Below are 20,521 nucleotides of genomic sequence, written 5' to 3' on the forward strand. Positions count from 1 at the left end.
ACAGGAAGTCTCAGTTTCCCACACTGGAATTCTCAGTTCCCCACACAGGAAGTCAAAGTTTCCCACACAGGAAGTCTCTCCAATCTTCCCATTGTCTACAGGAAGTCTGAGTTTCCCACACTGGAATTCTCAGTTCCCCACACAGGAAGTCTGAGTTTCCCACACAGGAAGTCTCAGTTCCCAATACAGGAAGTCTGCCCAATCTTCCCACACAGGAAGTCCAAGTTTCCCACACAGGAAGTCTCCCCAATCCTTCCATTATCTACAGGAATACTCAGTTCCCCACACAGGAAGTCTGCCCAATCTTCCCATTGTCTACAGGAAGTCTCATTTCTCCACATATTAAGTTTCCATAATCACCCCATTGCCCATAAAAAGTCTCAGCTCTCCTGCGTTTCACCCTGCACCCATTTAGGTGTAGTTAATGTCATTTTATTATGTCCACTGCCGGTTGTTTTATCTTCTTCCATTTTGTTGTAGCGTCGCTGGACTTCAAGCCATTTTTGCCGCCGATGAAGATCGCCCACTTCCTCCACTGACCCAACTCCAACACTACCTGATCCCAGTCCTGCTGACTTGTTGGCACGGAACTTGACAGAGATCTGCAACGGAAATGGGACATATGAACACAAAGACACATGTCAAAGATTCACTTTCTGTTAACCAGCATTTCTCTTTACCATTATTACTTATTATCTTATAAAACTGTAAAGTATTAATAAGCTGACTTGGCAATCATTTCTATATGTGTGTTGCGTAGAGAGATGTTACAACTGCTGCCCAACTTCTCTATATAACTTGTTTATCTCTCATCTAATACCATTACCCAGAAATTATGCCGAATACATCTATACATCAACTGGCAAAGCTAATAATTGCTGTAATGACCAAGTGTCAAGTGTATGCTTCCTATGTTCCACTTCCCTTACAAATTTTTATAACTAGCGATTAATGATGTAGAACATATTGTTGTGAGGGTTCTGTTTATGCGTCTGCCAGACAGAGGAAAGACACCACTGCCAAAACCTCAAACCTAGACGTAACCCGCAGGTATGTACAGCCAAAAACCATTACAGTACACATTCCCAACTAACAGGGCTAGACCACAGCACCAATGACAACTAAACTCAAAGACATACCATGGACTGTTCAAAATAATAACAAGAGGCCCAGACGGCATATGAAAAGTTAAAGTACACTAATTTTTTCCAGTGTCGAATCTGCCACAACAGTACAGTGCCATGCAGTAATGCAATAAATGAACATGAAGCTTTTTGATTCAAAAGATGATTTAAAGGAAATTTAGTTGAAATTGGTTTATATAGATACAGATGAATTGCTGAATCATGGTTCTGCCCTTCTGGGCCCTGTGTGTCAGCCCCATATTGTAGGTCGGTTGATTACCTGTCAAATATGAGTGATATGCATTGCTTAGTTAAAAGATAAAGCCAAATTGATGCATTTTGGCAATGCCCTTCTGGGTTGGTGATCAGCTTCTCCATTTGTACAATTTTGAATCCCAGCCACCTAGGGAGATGCTATCAATAAAATATGAATGTCATCAATTGCTAATTCCAGAGAGAAAGTTGTTTACATTGCCAACTGGACCGCTTTTGGCCCCACCCTCTGAGGAGCATTGTCAGAGATCCACTTTGTTCTTGACCTTTGGACCCAAATGACCTTGACTTTTGAGACAGTGACCTTGATCATTGGTCAGCTGACATCTTGCATAATTCCCACCAAATTTACTTCATGATTTCCTAACAAGATGTTAATCCTTGAGCCCCACCCCTCAGGCCCCTGGGGACCAAACGTAACGTTTATACAAAATTGGCTCAACCAAAGATGCTTCAGATCAAACGTTCATTAGACTAGTAAGTGATGTTATGAAAAGTTGCCAAAAGGACCTCAGACCCCGCACCATGCCATAAGCTCGGTGGTCCTTAACACCAGGTGAGCTAAACAGTTGACAGACAACTGGCAATAGATGACAGGCTCTGTGGTATGCCATAAGCTAACTTGGCCCTTTGGACCAGGTGAGCTAAACATACTGTATATCAGTTTGTAATATACTATTGACTTAAATATATCAGAAAAAAAAAGATGAACAAAGACAAAAAACTTGAGAAGCATGCATGTTTATAAATGTAAGCTAAAAGTATGTCATCACTTCTTCTCTATATAATACAAATTGACAGGTGACCCATTTTCACTAACGAGACAATAGCATGATATCATATATAGAATATAGAATGACATAAATCATAGCATATGGCAAATAGCCTTTGTTACCAAACTGATTTATGTTTTAGACATACATGTAATTTTGTATACATACCAGCATGCAGAATTTCTTGATACTGGAGGTGTACTTTACATGTATGTAATAGTTAATGTACACTGACTAACATTGCCTGTTGTATATGATAAAATTATCTGAATGAGGATTAAAGACAATGCTAACACGCTGAATATAATTACTGATATTACTATCTTCCCACTGCTGGAACAGTGCTATGTGTATGAAACTTGGACACAATGCATCAAATTCTGATTAGTGGATAACATATACAATCTTTCCTTTGATTGTTTGAAACATGAGTGTTTCTTTCAATGAATATTTTTCATATGCACTGCCCTCCAAAAGTTCTGTTACAATTATTACGTAAAATACAGCGAAGTTATATCTCGAAGTCTTTATTACAATTTGTTAGAATCTTCTTTTGTTCATGATTTCAAATATTCATGTTCATTTTTCAACAGTGCACATGTTTTGTAACAATGGAAATCCTCAAATGCAACATTCTGGAAGTTTCCCTCTTTGTTTAATATAAATTTCAAAAATGCATTTCTTACATTTTTTTTACTGTTAATAAGTTAAAAAATTACTTTTATTTGTGTCAGTATAAAAAACCCCTCATATTTTCAATCATTTTCGAACATTATGGAAAATAGCACCCTCTATTCCCCCTTCCTGCAACTTCAAAGAAGTGAGGTATTTTTTAAATAATTTGCAATCGTCACTTACAAATGAACTATCTTATGGATACTACAACCCTTTTTTCTCAAATTTTGATGTCTAGCCATTCATTCAATTTAAATGTTCCAAGTGTAACAGAACTTTTGTAGGGCAGTGTACGTGTATGTTTTTTTCCCTTTCCAGCTGAAATGAATGGAATAAGCAACAGATAATGAAAATAGGTCCATGTGGTGCCAAAGTAATTGAAAAAACATTATCATAAGTTGTGAGATCAGACTGTTATATGGTGAAGGAGGAGACCTATTAGGAGTATAGTAACGTATACACAGCTCTTCACTCTTTCATCACAACACAAGGCCATCAGGTTCAAACATTCCCATAAATGCATTTTTCTTTACGATATTAAAATTACATCCTTAAACCTTTTAAATTGGATGATCAGCCAGGACCATAATCTACATACGCACTATCAATCACTGTTCTAATTTAGATCATCTGCCATTCATCAATAAAGTTTGTGAAGGGCAAATTACTCCTTCTCCATGTAATTTCTTATTGTTTGTGGTAAAATCCAGAAATAACAGTGCTGCTTACATTAACATAGCCGTGGAAAAACTTAGATAAATGACATCTTCCTCAAAAGTTTTATAAAACTTCAAAAGAACATATATTCATCAGATGTTAATGTTTATCAGTAAATTATACACCAAATGAGATTTAAATCATCAAACTGCCATGTAGTTAAGTGCAAACTTGTCAAATGTTGTAAACACATTATATATATCATAATTTTCGTGAAATAAGTTTTTTTTTTACAGAAATCTGAATTACTAGTAGGTAAAATGTAATGTATATTTAAATTAAGTACATAAATTTTCAAAAAACAAAGTGAACCTTTCAAAAAATTGTTGCTGTTCAATTTTCTCAGCTTGTTTAGTACATTATACATACTTTGTTATAAGACAAGACAGGATTTTTCTATTAGTACTCAGTTACACTATTGTGTGCAACAAGAGGTCGACATCAATAACAACAGCATGATACAATATATATAAAGCTGTACAGAAGAGGGGAAAACATATCAGTGTTACCCATGTACAGAAAAACCTTGTTATATTGCCATCCTTGTACAGTAAAACCTTGTTATACTGCAACCATTGTACAGTAAAACCTTGTTATACTGCCACCATTTGTACAGTAAAACCTTGTTATACTGCCACCATTGTACAGTAAAACCTTGTTATATTGTCACCATTGTACAGTAAAACTTTGTTATACTGTCACCATTTTACAGTAAAACTTTGTTATACTGTCACCATTGAAGAGTAAAACCTTGTTAAACTACCACCATTGTATAGTAAAACCTTGTTATACTGCCACCATTTGTACAGTAAAACCTTGTTATACTGCCACCATTGTAGAGTAAAACCTTGTTATACTGCCATCCTTGTACAGTAAAACCTTGTTATACTGCCACCATTATACAGTGAAACCTTATTATACTGTCACCATTTTACAGTAAAACTTTGTTATACTGTCACCATTGTACAGTAAAACCTTGTTATACTGCCACCATTGTAGAGTAAAACCTTGTTATACTGCCAACAATATACAGTAAAACCTTGTTATACTGCCACCATTATACAGTTAAACCTTGTTATACTGCCACCATTTGTACAGTAAAACCTTGTTATACTGCCACCATTGTACAGTAAAACCTTGTTATATTGCCTTTCTTGTACAGTAAAACCTTGTTATACTGCCACCATTGTAGAGTAAAACCTTGTTATACTGCCACCATTAAACAGTAAAACCTTGTTATACTGTCACCATTGTACAGTAAAACCTTGTTATACTGCCACCATTATACAGTAAAACCTTGTTATACTGCCACCATTATACAGTAAAACCTTGTTATATTGTCACCATTGTAGAGTAAAACCTTGTTATACTGCCACCATTGTACAGTAAAACCCTGTTATACAGCCATCATTGTACAGTAAAACTTTGTTATACTGTCACCATTTTACAGTAAAACTTTGTTATATTGTCACCATTGTACAGTAAAACCTTGTTATACTGCCACCATTGTACAGTAAAACCCTGTTATACAGCCATCATTGTACAGTAAAACTTTGTTATACAGCCATCATTGTACAGTAAAACCCTGTTATACAGCCACCATTGTACAGTAAAACCCTGTTATACAGCCACCATTGTACAGTAAAACCCTGTTATACAGCCATCATTGTACAGTAAAACTTTGTTATACTGTCACCATTTTACAGTAAAACTTTGTTATACTGTCACCATTGTACAGTAAAACCCTGTTATACAGCCACCATTGTACAGTAAAACCCTGTTATACAGCCATCATTGTACAGTAAAACTTTGTTATACTGTCACCATTTTACAGTAAAACTTTGTTATACTGTCACCATTGTAGAGTAAAACCTTGTTAAACTACCACCATTGTATAGTAAAACCTTGTTATACTGCCACCATTTGTACAGTAAAACCTTGTTATACTGCCACCATTATACAGTAAAACCTTGTTATATTGTCACCATTGTACAGTAAAACCCTGTTATACAGCCATCATTGTACAGTAAAACTTTGTTATACTGTCACCATTTTACAGTAAAACTTTGTTATACTGTCACCATTGTAGAGTAAAACCTTGTTATACTGCCACCATTGTACAGTAAAACCCTGTTATACAGCCATCATTGTACAGTAAAACTTTGTTATACTGTCACCATTTTACAGTAAAACCCTGTTATACAGCCACCATTGTACAGTAAAACCCTGTTATACAGCCATCATTGTACAGTAAAACTTTGTTATACTGTCACCATTTTACAGTAAAACTTTGTTATACTGTCACCATTGTAGAGTAAAACCTTGTTAAACTACCACCATTGTATAGTAAAACCTTGTTATACTGCCACCATTTGTACAGTAAAACCTTGTTATACTGCCACCATTTTACAGTAAAACTTTGTTATACTGTCACCATTTTACAGTAAAACTTTGTTATACTGTCACCATTGTACAGTAAAACCTTGTTATACTGCCACCATTGTAGAGTAAAACCTTGTTATACTGCCATCCTTGTACAGTAAAACCTTGTTATACTGCCACCATTATACAGTAAAACCTTATTATACTGTCACCATTTTACAGTAAAACTTTGTTATACTGTCACCATTGTACAGTAAAACCTTGTTATACTGCCACCATTGTAGAGTAAAACCTTGTTATACTGCCAACAATATACAGTAAAACCTTGTTATACTGCCACCATTATACAGTTAAACCTTGTTATACTGCCACCATTGTACAGTAAACCTTGTTATACTGCCACCATTGTACAGTAAAACATTATTATACTGCCATCATTGTACAGTAAACCCTTGTTATACTGTCACCATTGTACAGTAAAACCTTGTTATACTGCCATCCTTGTACAGTAAAACCTTGTTATACTGCCACCATTGTACAGTAAAACATTAATATACTGCCACCATTGTACAGTAAAACATTAATATACTGCCACCATTGTACAGTAAAACCTTGTTATACTGCCACCATTGTAGAGTAAAACCTTGTTATACTGCCATCCTTGTACAGTAAAACATTAATATACTGCCACTATTATACAGTAAAACATTAATATACTGCCATCATTGTACAGTAAACCCTTGTTATACTGTCACCATTGTACAGTAAAACCTTGTTATACTGCCATCCTTGTACAGTAAAACCTTGTTATACTGCCACCATTGTACAGTAAAACATTAATATACTGCCACCATTGTACAGTAAAACATTAATATACTGCCACCATTGTACAGTAAAACCTTGTTATACTGTCACTATTGTACAAGAAACCTTGTTATACTGTCACCATTGTACAGTAAAACATTAATATACTGCCACCATTGTACAGTAAAACCTTGTTATACTGTCACCATTTTACAGTAAAACTTTGTTATACTGTCACCATTGTACAGTAAAACCTTGTTATACTGCCACCATTGTAGAGTAAAACCTTGTTATACTGCCATCCTTGTACAGTAAAACCTTGTTATACTGCCACCATTATACAGTAAAACCTTATTATACTGTCACCATTTTACAGTAAAACTTTGTTATACTGTCACCATTGTACAGTAAAACCTTGTTATACTGCCACCATTGTAGAGTAAAACCTTGTTATACTGCCAACAATATACAGTAAAACCTTGTTATACTGCCACCATTATACAGTTAAACCTTGTTATACTGCCACCATTGTACAGTAAACCTTGTTATACTGCCACCATTGTACAGTAAAACATTAATATACTGCCATCATTGTACAGTAAACCCTTGTTATACTGTCACCATTGTACAGTAAAACCTTGTTATACTGCCATCCTTGTACAGTAAAACCTTGTTATACTGCCACCATTGTACAGTAAAACATTAATATACTGCCACCATTGTACAGTAAAACATTAATATACTGCCACCATTGTACAGTAAAACCTTGTTATACTGTCACCATTGTACAGTAAAACCTTGTTATACTGCCACCATTGTACAGTAAAACATTAATATACTGCCACTATTGTACAGTAAAACATTAATATACTGCCATCATTGTACAGTAAACCCTTGTTATACTGTCACCATTGTACAGTAAAACCTTGTTATACTGCCATCCTTGTACAGTAAAACCTTGTTATACTGCCACCATTGTACAGTAAAACATTAATATACTGCCACCATTGTACAGTAAAACATTAATATACTGCCACCATTGTACAGTAAAACCTTGTTATACTGTCACTATTGTACAAGAAACCTTGTTATACTGTCACCATTGTACAGTAAAACATTAATATACTGCCACCATTGTACAGTAAAACATTAATATACTGCCACCATTGTACAGTAAAACCTTGTTATACTGTCACTATTGTACAAGAAACCTTGTTATACTGTCACCATTGTACAGTAAAACCTTGTTATACTGCCACCATTGTACAGTAAAACATTAATATACTGCCACCATTGTACAGTAAAACATTAATATACTGCCACCATTGTACAGTAAAACCTTGTTATACTGCCACCATTGTACAGTAAAACATTAATATACTGCCACTATTGTACAGTAAAACATTAATATACTGCCATCATTGTACAGTAAAACCTTGTTATACTGTCACCATTGTACAGTAAAACCTTGTTATACTGCCATCCTTGTACAGTAAAACCTTGTTATACTGCCACCATTGTACAGTAAAACATTAATATACTGCCACCATTGTACAGTAAAACATTAATATACTGTCACCATTATACAGTTAAACCTTGTTATACTGCCACCATTGTACAGTAAACCTTGTTATACTGCCACCATTGTACAGTAAAACATTAATATACTGCCACCATTGTACAGTAAAACCTTGTTATACTGTCACCATTGTAAAGTTAAACCTTGTTATACTGTCACCATTGTAGAGTAAACCTTGTTATACTGCCACCATTCTACAGAAAATCAAAATGTCACCTTATACAATTAAACCTTGTTATAATGCCACTATTCAACAGTCCTGTGTAAGTGGTACCTGTGTAAGTGTTGGTTGGTGGATCTTCAAACGAGGTTCATTTGCCTGATTATTAACACATGGATAGAGGAGACATAATCATTCCCCTAATCTGAACAATTTCTTCCTGTTTCAGAGAATGAATACTTAGGGTCAAAGATAAGTGAGGAATGGTCCCTGTATACGTTACCACTTACACCTACAATGACTAGTGATTACCAATATTGTTAAGGAAATGATTTTTTCAATCTGAAGTATGAGGAATGTGTCACTTCCTCAACATAGAAAAGTTTAAAAGCTTGAATTAGGAAACGCATGATTCATGTCAGCTGGTATTCAAGAATTACATAATAAATAGGGTACCGGGGGTATAGGTAGCCACCTCAAGGAGTCCTAGTGTCAAAACAAACCAACTATACGGGAGTAGTATTCAGAATTTCAAAACCTCCTGAAACAATCTATAGTTATACTTTAACACAGAACAAATGTAAATATTTTAACATACTTGTACCTTGGGTGCTGATATAAAACTTGAGCCAAGGAGTCCTAACCCCAGATTGAACATATTTGTAAAGTCTGATTTAAATGAGTAGACATGGTATGCAGGCCTTATGGAGATCTGTGGGTTACTAAGGGGGTCTGTTGAAAGCTCTTATATCATTAAGTATGAGGATCAAACATTTGTACAACCACCATGTAGACCCCCGCCATCGGATGCGCCCGGATTAGCCCTGCCTTGGAGAGGATAGTCCAATCCAAATATAGCCCTGGATAACCCCCTCCAGGGGGGCATTCAAAGTGTAGCCCCTTCTTAGCCCTCCAGGGGGGACGGACCAGGTGTGAAACCCTTAGTCATTATAGTTTTCTAGTTTCCGTCAGAATGTTCTGTAAGTAATATTGTAGCAAATATTTCTGGAAGCTTTTTATTTTAATTTTTTTTTTAACTTTTATTGATCAGTGATCAAGTGGATAGAGCACAGGTACACATAATCTCTCCCGATGTTGACAGATGATTGATGGCAGAATCAAAATACTGATCGACTGAAATTACTGTATTACATAATCATCTACATATAAATTAAGGTAAATCTAGGCTTAACATACTGAGATCACAAGTCAAATGGTGGTGGGGGGTTTGTATAGATGACTTATCTGGCTTTGTTTCCAATTCAGTTTTCTTATTTACTACAGTACATGATAGACCCGTCTAGATCTACCCACGATGATACAACAAGATAACAAGAATTATGTTTAATTACATGTGTAAACTGAATATATTTTACATGACTTGCTTGTCCCACTTTGTCAACTCAGGTATGTTTTAAGCAAGCTAACTCTAATTTTTGTTTTTTTTTGTTTTCCAAAACCTTTCAAAAGACTCTGTTTACAAAATGGAAGCTCCCTGTATACCAGATATCATATATATTATATAAGTGTTAATATTACTTCCCCCCCCCCCCCCCCACAAAAAAAAAAAAAAAAAATCGCTTTACCTGATGACAAGTGAGAACAAAAAACAAGTGAATTGTTGAAAAAATTAAGATTTATATGTAATAATTTCTCAAAGCCTTGTTTTTTTTAACCCAAAATACAAAAAAAAAAAAAAAAAAAAATTCATATCCTGTATATGTAATCTATAGGAATGGGTTAGGTTAAGATTTCCACACAGAAAGCTGTCCAGATCACCAGCATCCAAGTCACTGGACCAAAATCCATTAATGGAGGATGCATCAAGATGTCCACTATATGATCTAACTTTATCAAGTTGGACTTGTACTTTCTCAGCATGCGCAATGGATCTTAATGCAAAACTATAAATGTTGGCTACAATACATACGCTGCCGGAGCCGAAAAAGTTACACCATAGTCATCTCGCTTCTTCTGCAACTTTTTGTCGCAGGCGGAAAAATCACAGTTCATTTGTATTCTACATGACCATACTTCATCTGTAACATGGTGAATTGTACATGTGAACACTTCCCTGTTGTAATTAGTAGTCAGTTCATAAGAGGACACTCTGTCACCCGGCAGATGCACAGTGAAGTACAGGCTTGACATGCTAACCTTGCTGGCTTTCAACTTGTGAACTTTATGAAAGCACTTATTTATCATTGCTGGAGGGTCGTAATTAACCTTTCAATTAAAGCATTACTTCAAATTAACCAATTTCAAATTAACCTTTCAATTAAAGCATTACTTCAAATTAACCAATTTCAAATTTAACAATCATTTGATATATTTATGTACGGAGACAAAGAAGGCATTTGTATCAGGATCAAGAAATTGTGTTTTATTTATTACCTCCAGGTTCAAATCAAGCAAGTTGAATTAATATATATATGCTAATTAGCTAATTAGATAAATGTATAGGTTCACATGCTTATAATTAACTTCAAACAAGAAAGCCCTAGAAAATGCTAATCTCCAGAACATGAATATCAACTCAAACATAAGTCTGGGTTGATTACCTAACAGCACTAAGTTGTCACAAGAATGTTGTTTTCCTATCACCTGTTTCTAGAGCTCACTACTGATCCAGTCCTTGTCTGCATAAGGCCTGTTACCAAATTCTTTCAGAAGATTTTCAATAAAAATGTGATATGAAAAACATGTGGTGAAATGTTTTATCCTATCAGTATAACAGGGGTTGTGACAAAACTGATGGATCCTTCCTCTCATCATGCCAAGGGTGAAAAGTCAGAAGCGAAAAAAAAAGCTGTCTTTTAACTCTAAACACTTCACAGGCTTCACGGCAGACACCTCACATACCTCAGGTCAGACAGACACAATTCACACTTTAAAACCTCACACTTTCTCACAAAGACCTTTCTATGGGGTATGACAACAATTTTGTCCTTGAGGATTAGAACTTTTGTGTCTGTCTTAAGTAATGATAAACATGAAAAACTTCAAAGGTATCCAGTGATAATGCTAACATTGTACCTAAACTATCTAAGTCAATATTCCATTGATTGTAGAAGGCTCGATATAACTCCATAATAATCGCCTTTTTAAAATTCTTTTCATGGTATAACACCATCTAATATCATGTTGTTCACAAAACAGGGCCACATAATTATCATTTTAAACCTTTGACAGTTTGCAACTTCAAGGCAAACAATTTTCTCCAAATGTGACAATTCATTCTGACATAACATAGCTCATAAAGAGAAAGATGGACCACTGCTTTGTACAGAGGCAATTCAAGGCTGTATAACATTCATTTCTGTCTTAATTAGAATGATGAAGACCAACTGTACAGATTTATAGAGAATGATGACTATCTACTGTACAGATTTATAGAGAATGATGACGATCTACTGTACAGATTTATAGAGAATGAATTACTATCTTAGAATGATGACAATCTACTGTACAGATTTATAGAGAATGAATTACTATCTTAGAATGATGGAAGACCAACTGTACAGAATTATAGAGAATGATTTATGGTCTTGGAATGATGACGATCTACTGTACAGAATTATAAAGAATGAATTACTGTCTTAGAATGATGACGATCTACTGTACAGAATTATAAAGAATGAATTACTGTCTTAGAATGATGACAATCTACTGTACAGAGTTATAGAGAATGATGACGATCTACTGTACAGAGTTATAGAGAATGATGACGATCTACTGTACAGAGTTATAGAGAATGATGACGATCTACTGTACAGAGTTATAGAGAATGAATTACTGTCTTAGAATGATGACAATCTACTGTACAGAGTTATAGAGAATGATGACGATCTACTGTACAGAGTTATAGAGAATGAATTACTGTCTTAGAATGATGACGATCTACTGTACAGAATTATAGAGGATGAATTACTGTCTTAGAATGATGACGATCTACTGTACAGAATTATAGAGAATGATGACGATCTACTGTACAGAATTATAGAGAATGAATTACTGTCTTAGAATAATGACGATCTACTGTACAGAATTATAGAGAATGCAATTACTGTCTTAGAATGATGACGATCTACTGTACAGAATTATAGAGGATGAATTACTGTCTTAGAATGATGAAGATGTACTGTACAAAGTAATAGATTAATTGAATTTCATCAAAATCTGTTCACAAAGTCTCTTGATATTAAAACTACAAAGGTCAATAACTCTGTAAGTCATAGTTGATTCTGTCCCATTGTGGATCTCATCTGAGATCCTATCGACATTAGACTGCCTACCAATTTCATTCAAAATCTGTTCATATTTACTCAAATTATCATCTTTACAAGAAAAAGTTAACGGACGATGACGGACAAAAGGCACCAACAATAAGTTATCACCATGATCCTTCATCTTAGAACAACTTATACTCTCAATTGGAATCTTTTTCATAATGAAGATTTTTCATTCTAATATTTGATTGCAATTTACATCTGAAAGAGGCAAGTTACGTGCGATATTGTATTTCACCAGTAATGATGGTGATATAGTATCTGTCAAAATTTGATACAGTACTATAGAATTTTTTGCACTAAACTGCACTTGGCCACCATCCCCATGGTTAAAAGATATGGTCATAAAGACACCATTCCAATACAGCGAGTGCATCTTTTTTTATGATGAAATTCTCAGTGCGAAAAGGTCCCGGTGTACTTATGACAGTTCAATGAACACGCTTAAGATTTTAATTAAACTGTTGTGGAAATATGAAGTCTGTCTGTAATCAATATATCATCCCAACGGAATCAATCAGAACATCGCGTCCTACGGCAGAGACTCCCGGAGTAGACTGTTATCTAATGGACGGTTATACTTGTATGATAACCCTTCACTTTACCGTCAGTAATGTAACGGCAAGCATGTCGTTCAGTCCAATCTAATTAGCCATAGTATCAATATCCTTAAATATTAAGTGTTGTTATCACACTAAATAACATTGCCGAAAAACACTAATGCATACATGACTGACTGCCTTTACAACATCCCTCTTCTAATGCGAAATGATTATATCCGTAATATGTTTTGCGATTTTTAAGTGTTTCATGTAAAGAGCATAGATAATGAAAAAAAAAAGGATTGCCTCATGTAATTTTCAATTTTATCTATTCAAGCTGGAACATAAACTTATCAAAAATAAGTCTATCATCAAGCTTTAAAACATTGGTGTATAGTGCAATTTTTATGGTACTATCCAAATTTTTACGCAAGCTATGTTATGATATATATATTTCTTCAAAGCAATGCAAACTTTTTATATCAAATTCAACAACATAAGGCATGGATAAAAATAATGTAGATTTTGGCAAGATAACCATTTTGCATCGATACAAGATGTCTACCAAAAGGGATTGTAGATCTCCTTTTACACTGATTCACAATATACTTTGTACTTACAAGGCTTATAATGTATATTTTCATTTTTACACTGATTCATATTAAACATTGTATTTACGAGGTTTATAAAGTATATTTTCATTTTACACTGATCCAAGATATACATTGTATTTATGAGGTTTATAATGTATATTTTTGCTTAATTTACAATGACACACGATATACGTTGTATTTACGAGGTTTATGATCGTGCACGAAACCATCATGTACAGTACTGAACACGATTGTAAGTTGTTCTCGTGTTTTTTAGATGCGTCCAAAGCCTTCGAATGTGTCTGGCTTGATGGACTGTTTTTTAAACTTGCTCGTTTGGGTTTCAATAGAAAAAACATGAGTGTAATTATGTCTCTGTATAAAGATATGTTTAGTGTAGTTATGTACCAAAACTTTGCGTCCAATTTACTCAGAATCAGCCAAGGAACCCGCCAGGGTAGTGTTATCTCACCTTGGTTGTACTCTGTTTATATTATTGATTTATTAAATGATCTTTGTAACTCACCATGTTCACTTTTTATTGCTGATGTTAATGTTACTTGTCCTACTCAAGCGGACGATATTTGTCTACTTTCGTTATCTAAGCATAACTTGGATATGCTTATGGATTTATGTTATAAGTATAGTTGTAAATGGAGATTCAAGTATAATGCTTCTAAATCAGTAGTTATTGTTTTTAACGAAAAAAGTAAGATCCGTTCTCAGTCTAACCGAAAGTGGTATTTAGGTGGGATTGAAGTAAGTGAATCTACACATGTAAAGCATGGTGGATTAACACTTAATAAAATGAATCCCGGTCGACCCAACATTGACGAAGTTATTCACAAGATGCGAGGTCAGTGTTTTGCCTTTTTAAACTGTGGTCTTTTTGGTCCAAGTATCAGCCCATTGACAGGAGTTAAGCTCTATCTTTCTGTTTCACTCCCTAGAAGTTTGTTCGGGTGTGAACTGTGGTTTTTCACTCACCATTTCTGACTGGCGTCGCCTTGAGTCCGTTCATCATTTATGTGCCAAATTGATTCAAGGATTCCCTTGAGAACTAGATCTGATTTTGCACTAGGTATGCTAGGTTAATCGTCACTGCATTTATATGTAGATCAATGTAAACTTCGTTTTTGGGGTGCTTTAATATGCAGAGCTAAGGGTGACTGCACGTCCAAACAATTATTTTTATTGCGGTTGCATCAAAAGCGCCTTGGTGTATACAAGTGTATAAATAGTTACATTAGTGACATCTGGGTTACTTTGCACAAATATAACTTTGAAGATATTTTGTTTGATTTTTTCAATTTTAGCAAATGTCCTTCTAAGTCTCGATGAAAAATTTAGTAAAATTTGTTCTTTAATGTAAAGAATCAAATGACTGGCAATCTCGTCTTAATTGTTCTACGGAATTTTCTAGATTCTGAATTTTACACCATGAAATGGTCCCGTCTGCTGTCTGGTCCTTTTCGAAAACGTATCCTAACTTCAATAGGGCTTGTAAAGTTGTTGCGAAAATGTGGATAACTCCACCCATTTGTGAATTATTGTGTGCACGTTGTAACGGGTTTTACGAAGATGCAGTTGCCCATTGTTTATTAGACTGCAGAGAACCAGAAATTTCTCACTTGCGTGATGCTTTATTTACCAAATTTGTTAATAGATATCCAGTACAACTATATGTAGCTTTCGATCAAGCCGAAATAAATGTTCAAATTGTTAATTTGTTGGGTGTTCCAAGTGAAGCCGTTTGTGCAGCTTCTAGTATGATGCACTGTTGTTAACATCTTTTATCAAGGATTGTCTAAGTTTTTCTGAAAAGGCTCATAATATGACCTTCATTCAATGAATGCAATTTAATGTTTTGTCTTACAACGTGCTTATTGTCATTGATTGAATTGTTAAATGTGTGGTATCAAGCCTATCCATCCTTTTCAAGGATCCTCATTAAGATTTAAATTTCAACTTTACATTTATATACATATCATTATACATTTATATCTCTTCGCTTAACTTTCTTTTTTCTACTTGTATTCATATAATATGTACCTCAACAATGTTTCATTGTTCAATGTACTCTTCAAATTTTGGAGGAAATAAAGGCAATGAATTTACGAGGTTTATGATATATATTTTTGCTTTAATATACTATTTATAATATATATTTTCATTTTTACGCCGACACACAATATACATTGTACTTACGAGGTTTATAAAGTATATTTTCATTTTTACAGACACACGATATACATTGTACTTACGAGGTTTATATTATATATTTTCGTTTTACACTGACACACAGTATACTAAAGATATATACATTGTACTAATGAGGTTTATAATGTATATATTCGCTTTAGACTGTTACATGATGTACTGAAGAGGTTTCTATAATTATCCTTTTATACTGTAACATGATAAACAAGACAGGTTTGTATATTTCATTTTACACAGACATAACATGTACACTGTATTAAAGACTTTAAGAGATTTGTATATTTTACTTGATACCGATCGCGCGACACGTGATAAACTAAAGAACTTTTGTACATTTCAAGTTATAAAAAAATCATTTTCACGGATAGAATGAAAGGCAAAATATAGAGATACCTTAAAAATGAGAGAAATACAGTCAATTACTACCCTTGTAACAATGTGACATCATAATCTAAGTACTGTATTCAAACACAAGTATCAGAGGTCATTTACAATGCTATTATTGCCAAATGACAATATCTTATATATTTTCTAATTTCAATTTTGATGTGAAATTGACATAATATGAGTCTCCAGAATTTTTTAATTTTTACATTCGAGGTAAGGTTCAATGAAAAATTTGCTACAAGCTAAATCATAAGTTTTATATGAAATAGAAAATTAATAAAAGATTAAATTTAATACAAAGTAAGATATTTTTGCAAGCATTTAATTATGAAATCAACATTTCATCAGATTGACATGAAAACTAAAATAAACGTAGTGAAATTCTAACTCCGATTCCACCTTATTTGGTGACATCACAACATTTGTGACGGCACAGTGTTGCCAAGTAGTTTTATTAATGAAAGACATTATAATTTCACTCTACTGTCATTGCAGCGAAAAAATTTGTCTTGTCAATCACAGCTATTGAGGGAAAAAACATTTCAAAATACAACTGCAAGCTTCATAATTAGACCTCGATCTACAGTGTTTACATTACCACGTTATCACATGACCAAAAGCAGTCGGAAATTGAGTTGTTACAACTCAATATACTGTAAATAACTGAGGTTTCCTTTCTCGAAATTGTTGGAGGTAATTTAAACCTTTAAATCTCTTTGTAACAGTGTTTAAGAAACTGAAATAACTTGAGTGAAAGTTGATACACTATTATCATCTCGAGACAGTTTTATTATGTCTGGTGGAGCTGTCAACCCGAACCTATGGTCAAGGTCAAATAGTTATCACTGTGTATCAATATCCTGTCCAATCCTGAAAATTTCAACTCCGTGAATCATGAAGATGTTTGTCTGAAGTATCGATCATCTCTCAACCTTACAAAAATTCTGATTCAAACCACCCCTGTACATCACAACACACACACAGATACTATGAAGATATTTCTAAAGTATATCCCTCTTATCAGTATTCTATTAAGTATCGACCGGTCTAGAAATAACCCAAATTTTTTATTTTTCCAATTTTTTGAAAGCTTATATCATATTTATAACATTTAGGGAAAATATTTTATGAAAATAACCTGTATCTGAAGACCTCAGTAAATTTCTGACAAATAGATGTAGCTTTTTTTTATTTTCGGTTATATGAAGACATGAGTATTTGATAAAGGCAGCTCTTTAAAAAAATATCAAGCAGCAGTTTTTCAAACACATTAATGTATTCATCCATTAAGTATGATGACAAAAACACTGAAAAAAAAAATCAAAAAAAAATCTATGGAAACATATAAAACATTTGCATGTATTTAAAACTATATAAAATATCTTCAGATTTTAAAAATCATTATCCCCACCACTAAGTTTGAGGATCAATTTAATGCAAATATATTTATCTTTTTAAGCCTTAAAGTCAGAAAATCTAGTCTTGATAATTTATTTGTAACTAGATAGATACATGCTTACATTAGAGAATCGACAGGGATAAATCTCGGATCAAGCCTCTACTACAATACCAGAGCTGTTCACCCGCTAACATATTTTCAGCCAAATCATTTGTAATTTTTGTGTGAGGTGTTCTGGTGAATTCTCAGTACTGGCCTTTTATAACACCAGGGCTATAGTAGAACTGATGGTAAAGACATTTTTATGGCATTTGAAAATCCTGTACCTTTACCATCAACAACGCAAGGCTTTGTGTAAATCCGAACCAATATTTGCATGTTAAGCATCAGAAATGTGAAGTGCCCCATCTATATTACTTTATGGCCGACTTGACTGATCCCTGTGGTGCAGTCCTGCGATTTACACATGCAAATTATTTTTTAATTGTACAAAATGTATATTTAGATATTTCCCCAAAAAAATAATTCCCTATTGAATCAAAAGACAGGAAGTGGGCAGCTGTGATCTGTATCAGAGCTCTAGGACTCCTCAAAGAGTCTAATTACCAATGCCTCATTGCCAATAAGGTGATGCTATGCCCTGTGTGGCTGTGTGCAGTGACATATATGCATGACAACTAGCATACATTTGTGATCCTCCGGTGAAGCTAAACAAGTCAAATCTGTTTAGGATTTACGAAGCCCTGGTCTCGGTGGTTACATAGCTAAATTTACAATGGTTTAATTCTCCGTCTAAACACATGTAAGGTTGGGAAGAAACATTAAAGGAGCACGGGAGCTGTTACAATTATGTATGATAACTTCACAAAAACACCCAGCCCATATATCATGATATATGATGATAGACAATTATGGATGAAATGTACAAGGCTGTGACTGACAAGAGCGACATATAACTAGCGAGCATATCATCATCGCTGTGATTTATGATCGCTATTAATGCACTTGTAGGTTGTGCAGTCAGTAATGTGTACAAACATATTCTACAAGTTAAATAATTTGAAGAAAAATTAAATCTCATTAGTGGAACTACAACTGTGATCATTCCAAGAATACAACATATGTACCCATCTTACACTCCTGTTCATTTCTAAACATAATTTGAAGAAAAAATAAATCTCATTAGTGGAACTACAACTATGATCATTCCAAGAATACAATATGTGTACCCATCTTACACTCCTGTTCATTTCTAAACATATTTACTCATGCTTGTAACATCCTGGTGCACCCATACTTAATATATAATGTAATTGTATGCATATCAATATTGACAGGATATCACCGACAGTCAATTTTATAATTGGCAAGGAATGGAGTTTCTTCCTTGTAATGACAGCCATTCAGATCAGCGTTACAGTGCCATTTTTTGCTGTTTTATTGCTGAAAATAGTCTATTTCTAAAAACTGTCATTCTGCGAAAACGAAGAAAAAATTTATGAATTATTAAATACCCTCACAATCTCTTTCATTAAAATATAATTTAACTTTCTCTTTTTACACAGGCACAGCCTGGTGGAAATCTAGGTAAAGATGTGACACCAGTTCACTTTGAACTGTGGATCGACATATAATTTCAGACTTTCAGCATTACCAAATATTCCATTAGTTTTTTTCAAATAACAATTTTAACTTTAATCGTGAAATCATCTCATTTGCTAATGTCTTACATAATCTGATCTTTCCAACTTTCATTAATTTTTTAGGGTGACTCACGATTTTTTATACTGAATTCAGACATAAGTAATAATATAAAACCTCCTAATTTTAATTATCATACAATATGTTGTTTTATAAAAATAGTTTGTCAAAGTGGCAATATCCTTTTTAAAGAGGCTTACCCGCAGACGGACCGGTAAACGGCACATCTCCGATCACTAAATAAACTTCCGAGTACACGTTTCTATGTGACAAAATTAGAGGCTTTCCGACTTTATTTCTTGAAAACAATTACAGAATATGTATTTAAAAGACGTTTTAAAACTCAACCTGAGAGGGAAATGTATGGAATATAACGGCAAATCTTCTTTGTAAATCGCCGCTGCCTTTGAAGTTATCACTGTGCGGCACTGTGCACGTGCTTGTTTCTTTGATGTGTCAATCAAATTAGACTTATTGCGGGTTGCGATTAAATAAATAATATTTAAAAATGAGGTTTTAATATCACTTTTCAGCGTTTTATAAGGAAAATAAAATGAAAAACTCAACAATTCCAACAATCTGTCATGTGTAAAAAATCTTTTTCTATTAGCCAATTTTTCTGATCTCTCTGCGGGCAAGCCTCTTTAAGAGCTGAAATTTTAAATGTGTGCAGTTTTCTTCATAGCAATCAAAAACAGCTTAGTAGAATGACTGGTCTATTCTTTGAGTTAAAAATCAAACAAAAAACAAACAAAAATCTGAAGCAGAATCAATTATATTTAAAATCAAAAATTTAATATTTAAAACAAAATTATTAAATGATGTGCTGTTTGTTCTATAAAATACTGAAATCAATTTTTTCTGCTATTTCCATGATAAATGATGGAAAAAACTTTTAGCGGA

General features: G+C 34.0%; 1 protein-coding gene across 1 annotated transcript in view; it reads right to left on the reverse strand.

The window, feature by feature from the left end:
* Positions 1 to 370: 370 nt before the first annotated feature.
* Positions 371 to 20,521, reverse strand: part of LOC117334558 (angiogenic factor with G patch and FHA domains 1-like) — a 35,005-nt gene continuing 14,854 nt past the window's right edge. The window contains exon 12 of the mRNA XM_033894242.1: positions 371 to 602. Within this exon, the coding sequence (XP_033750133.1) occupies positions 381 to 602 (222 nt within the window). The 3' untranslated portion in view covers positions 371 to 380. The remainder of the gene's footprint in view (positions 603 to 20,521) is intronic.

Source organism: Pecten maximus, chromosome 9, assembly GCF_902652985.1.
Source record: "Pecten maximus chromosome 9, xPecMax1.1, whole genome shotgun sequence".
In the NCBI taxonomy this organism is placed as follows: Eukaryota; Metazoa; Mollusca; class Bivalvia; order Pectinida; family Pectinidae; genus Pecten; species Pecten maximus.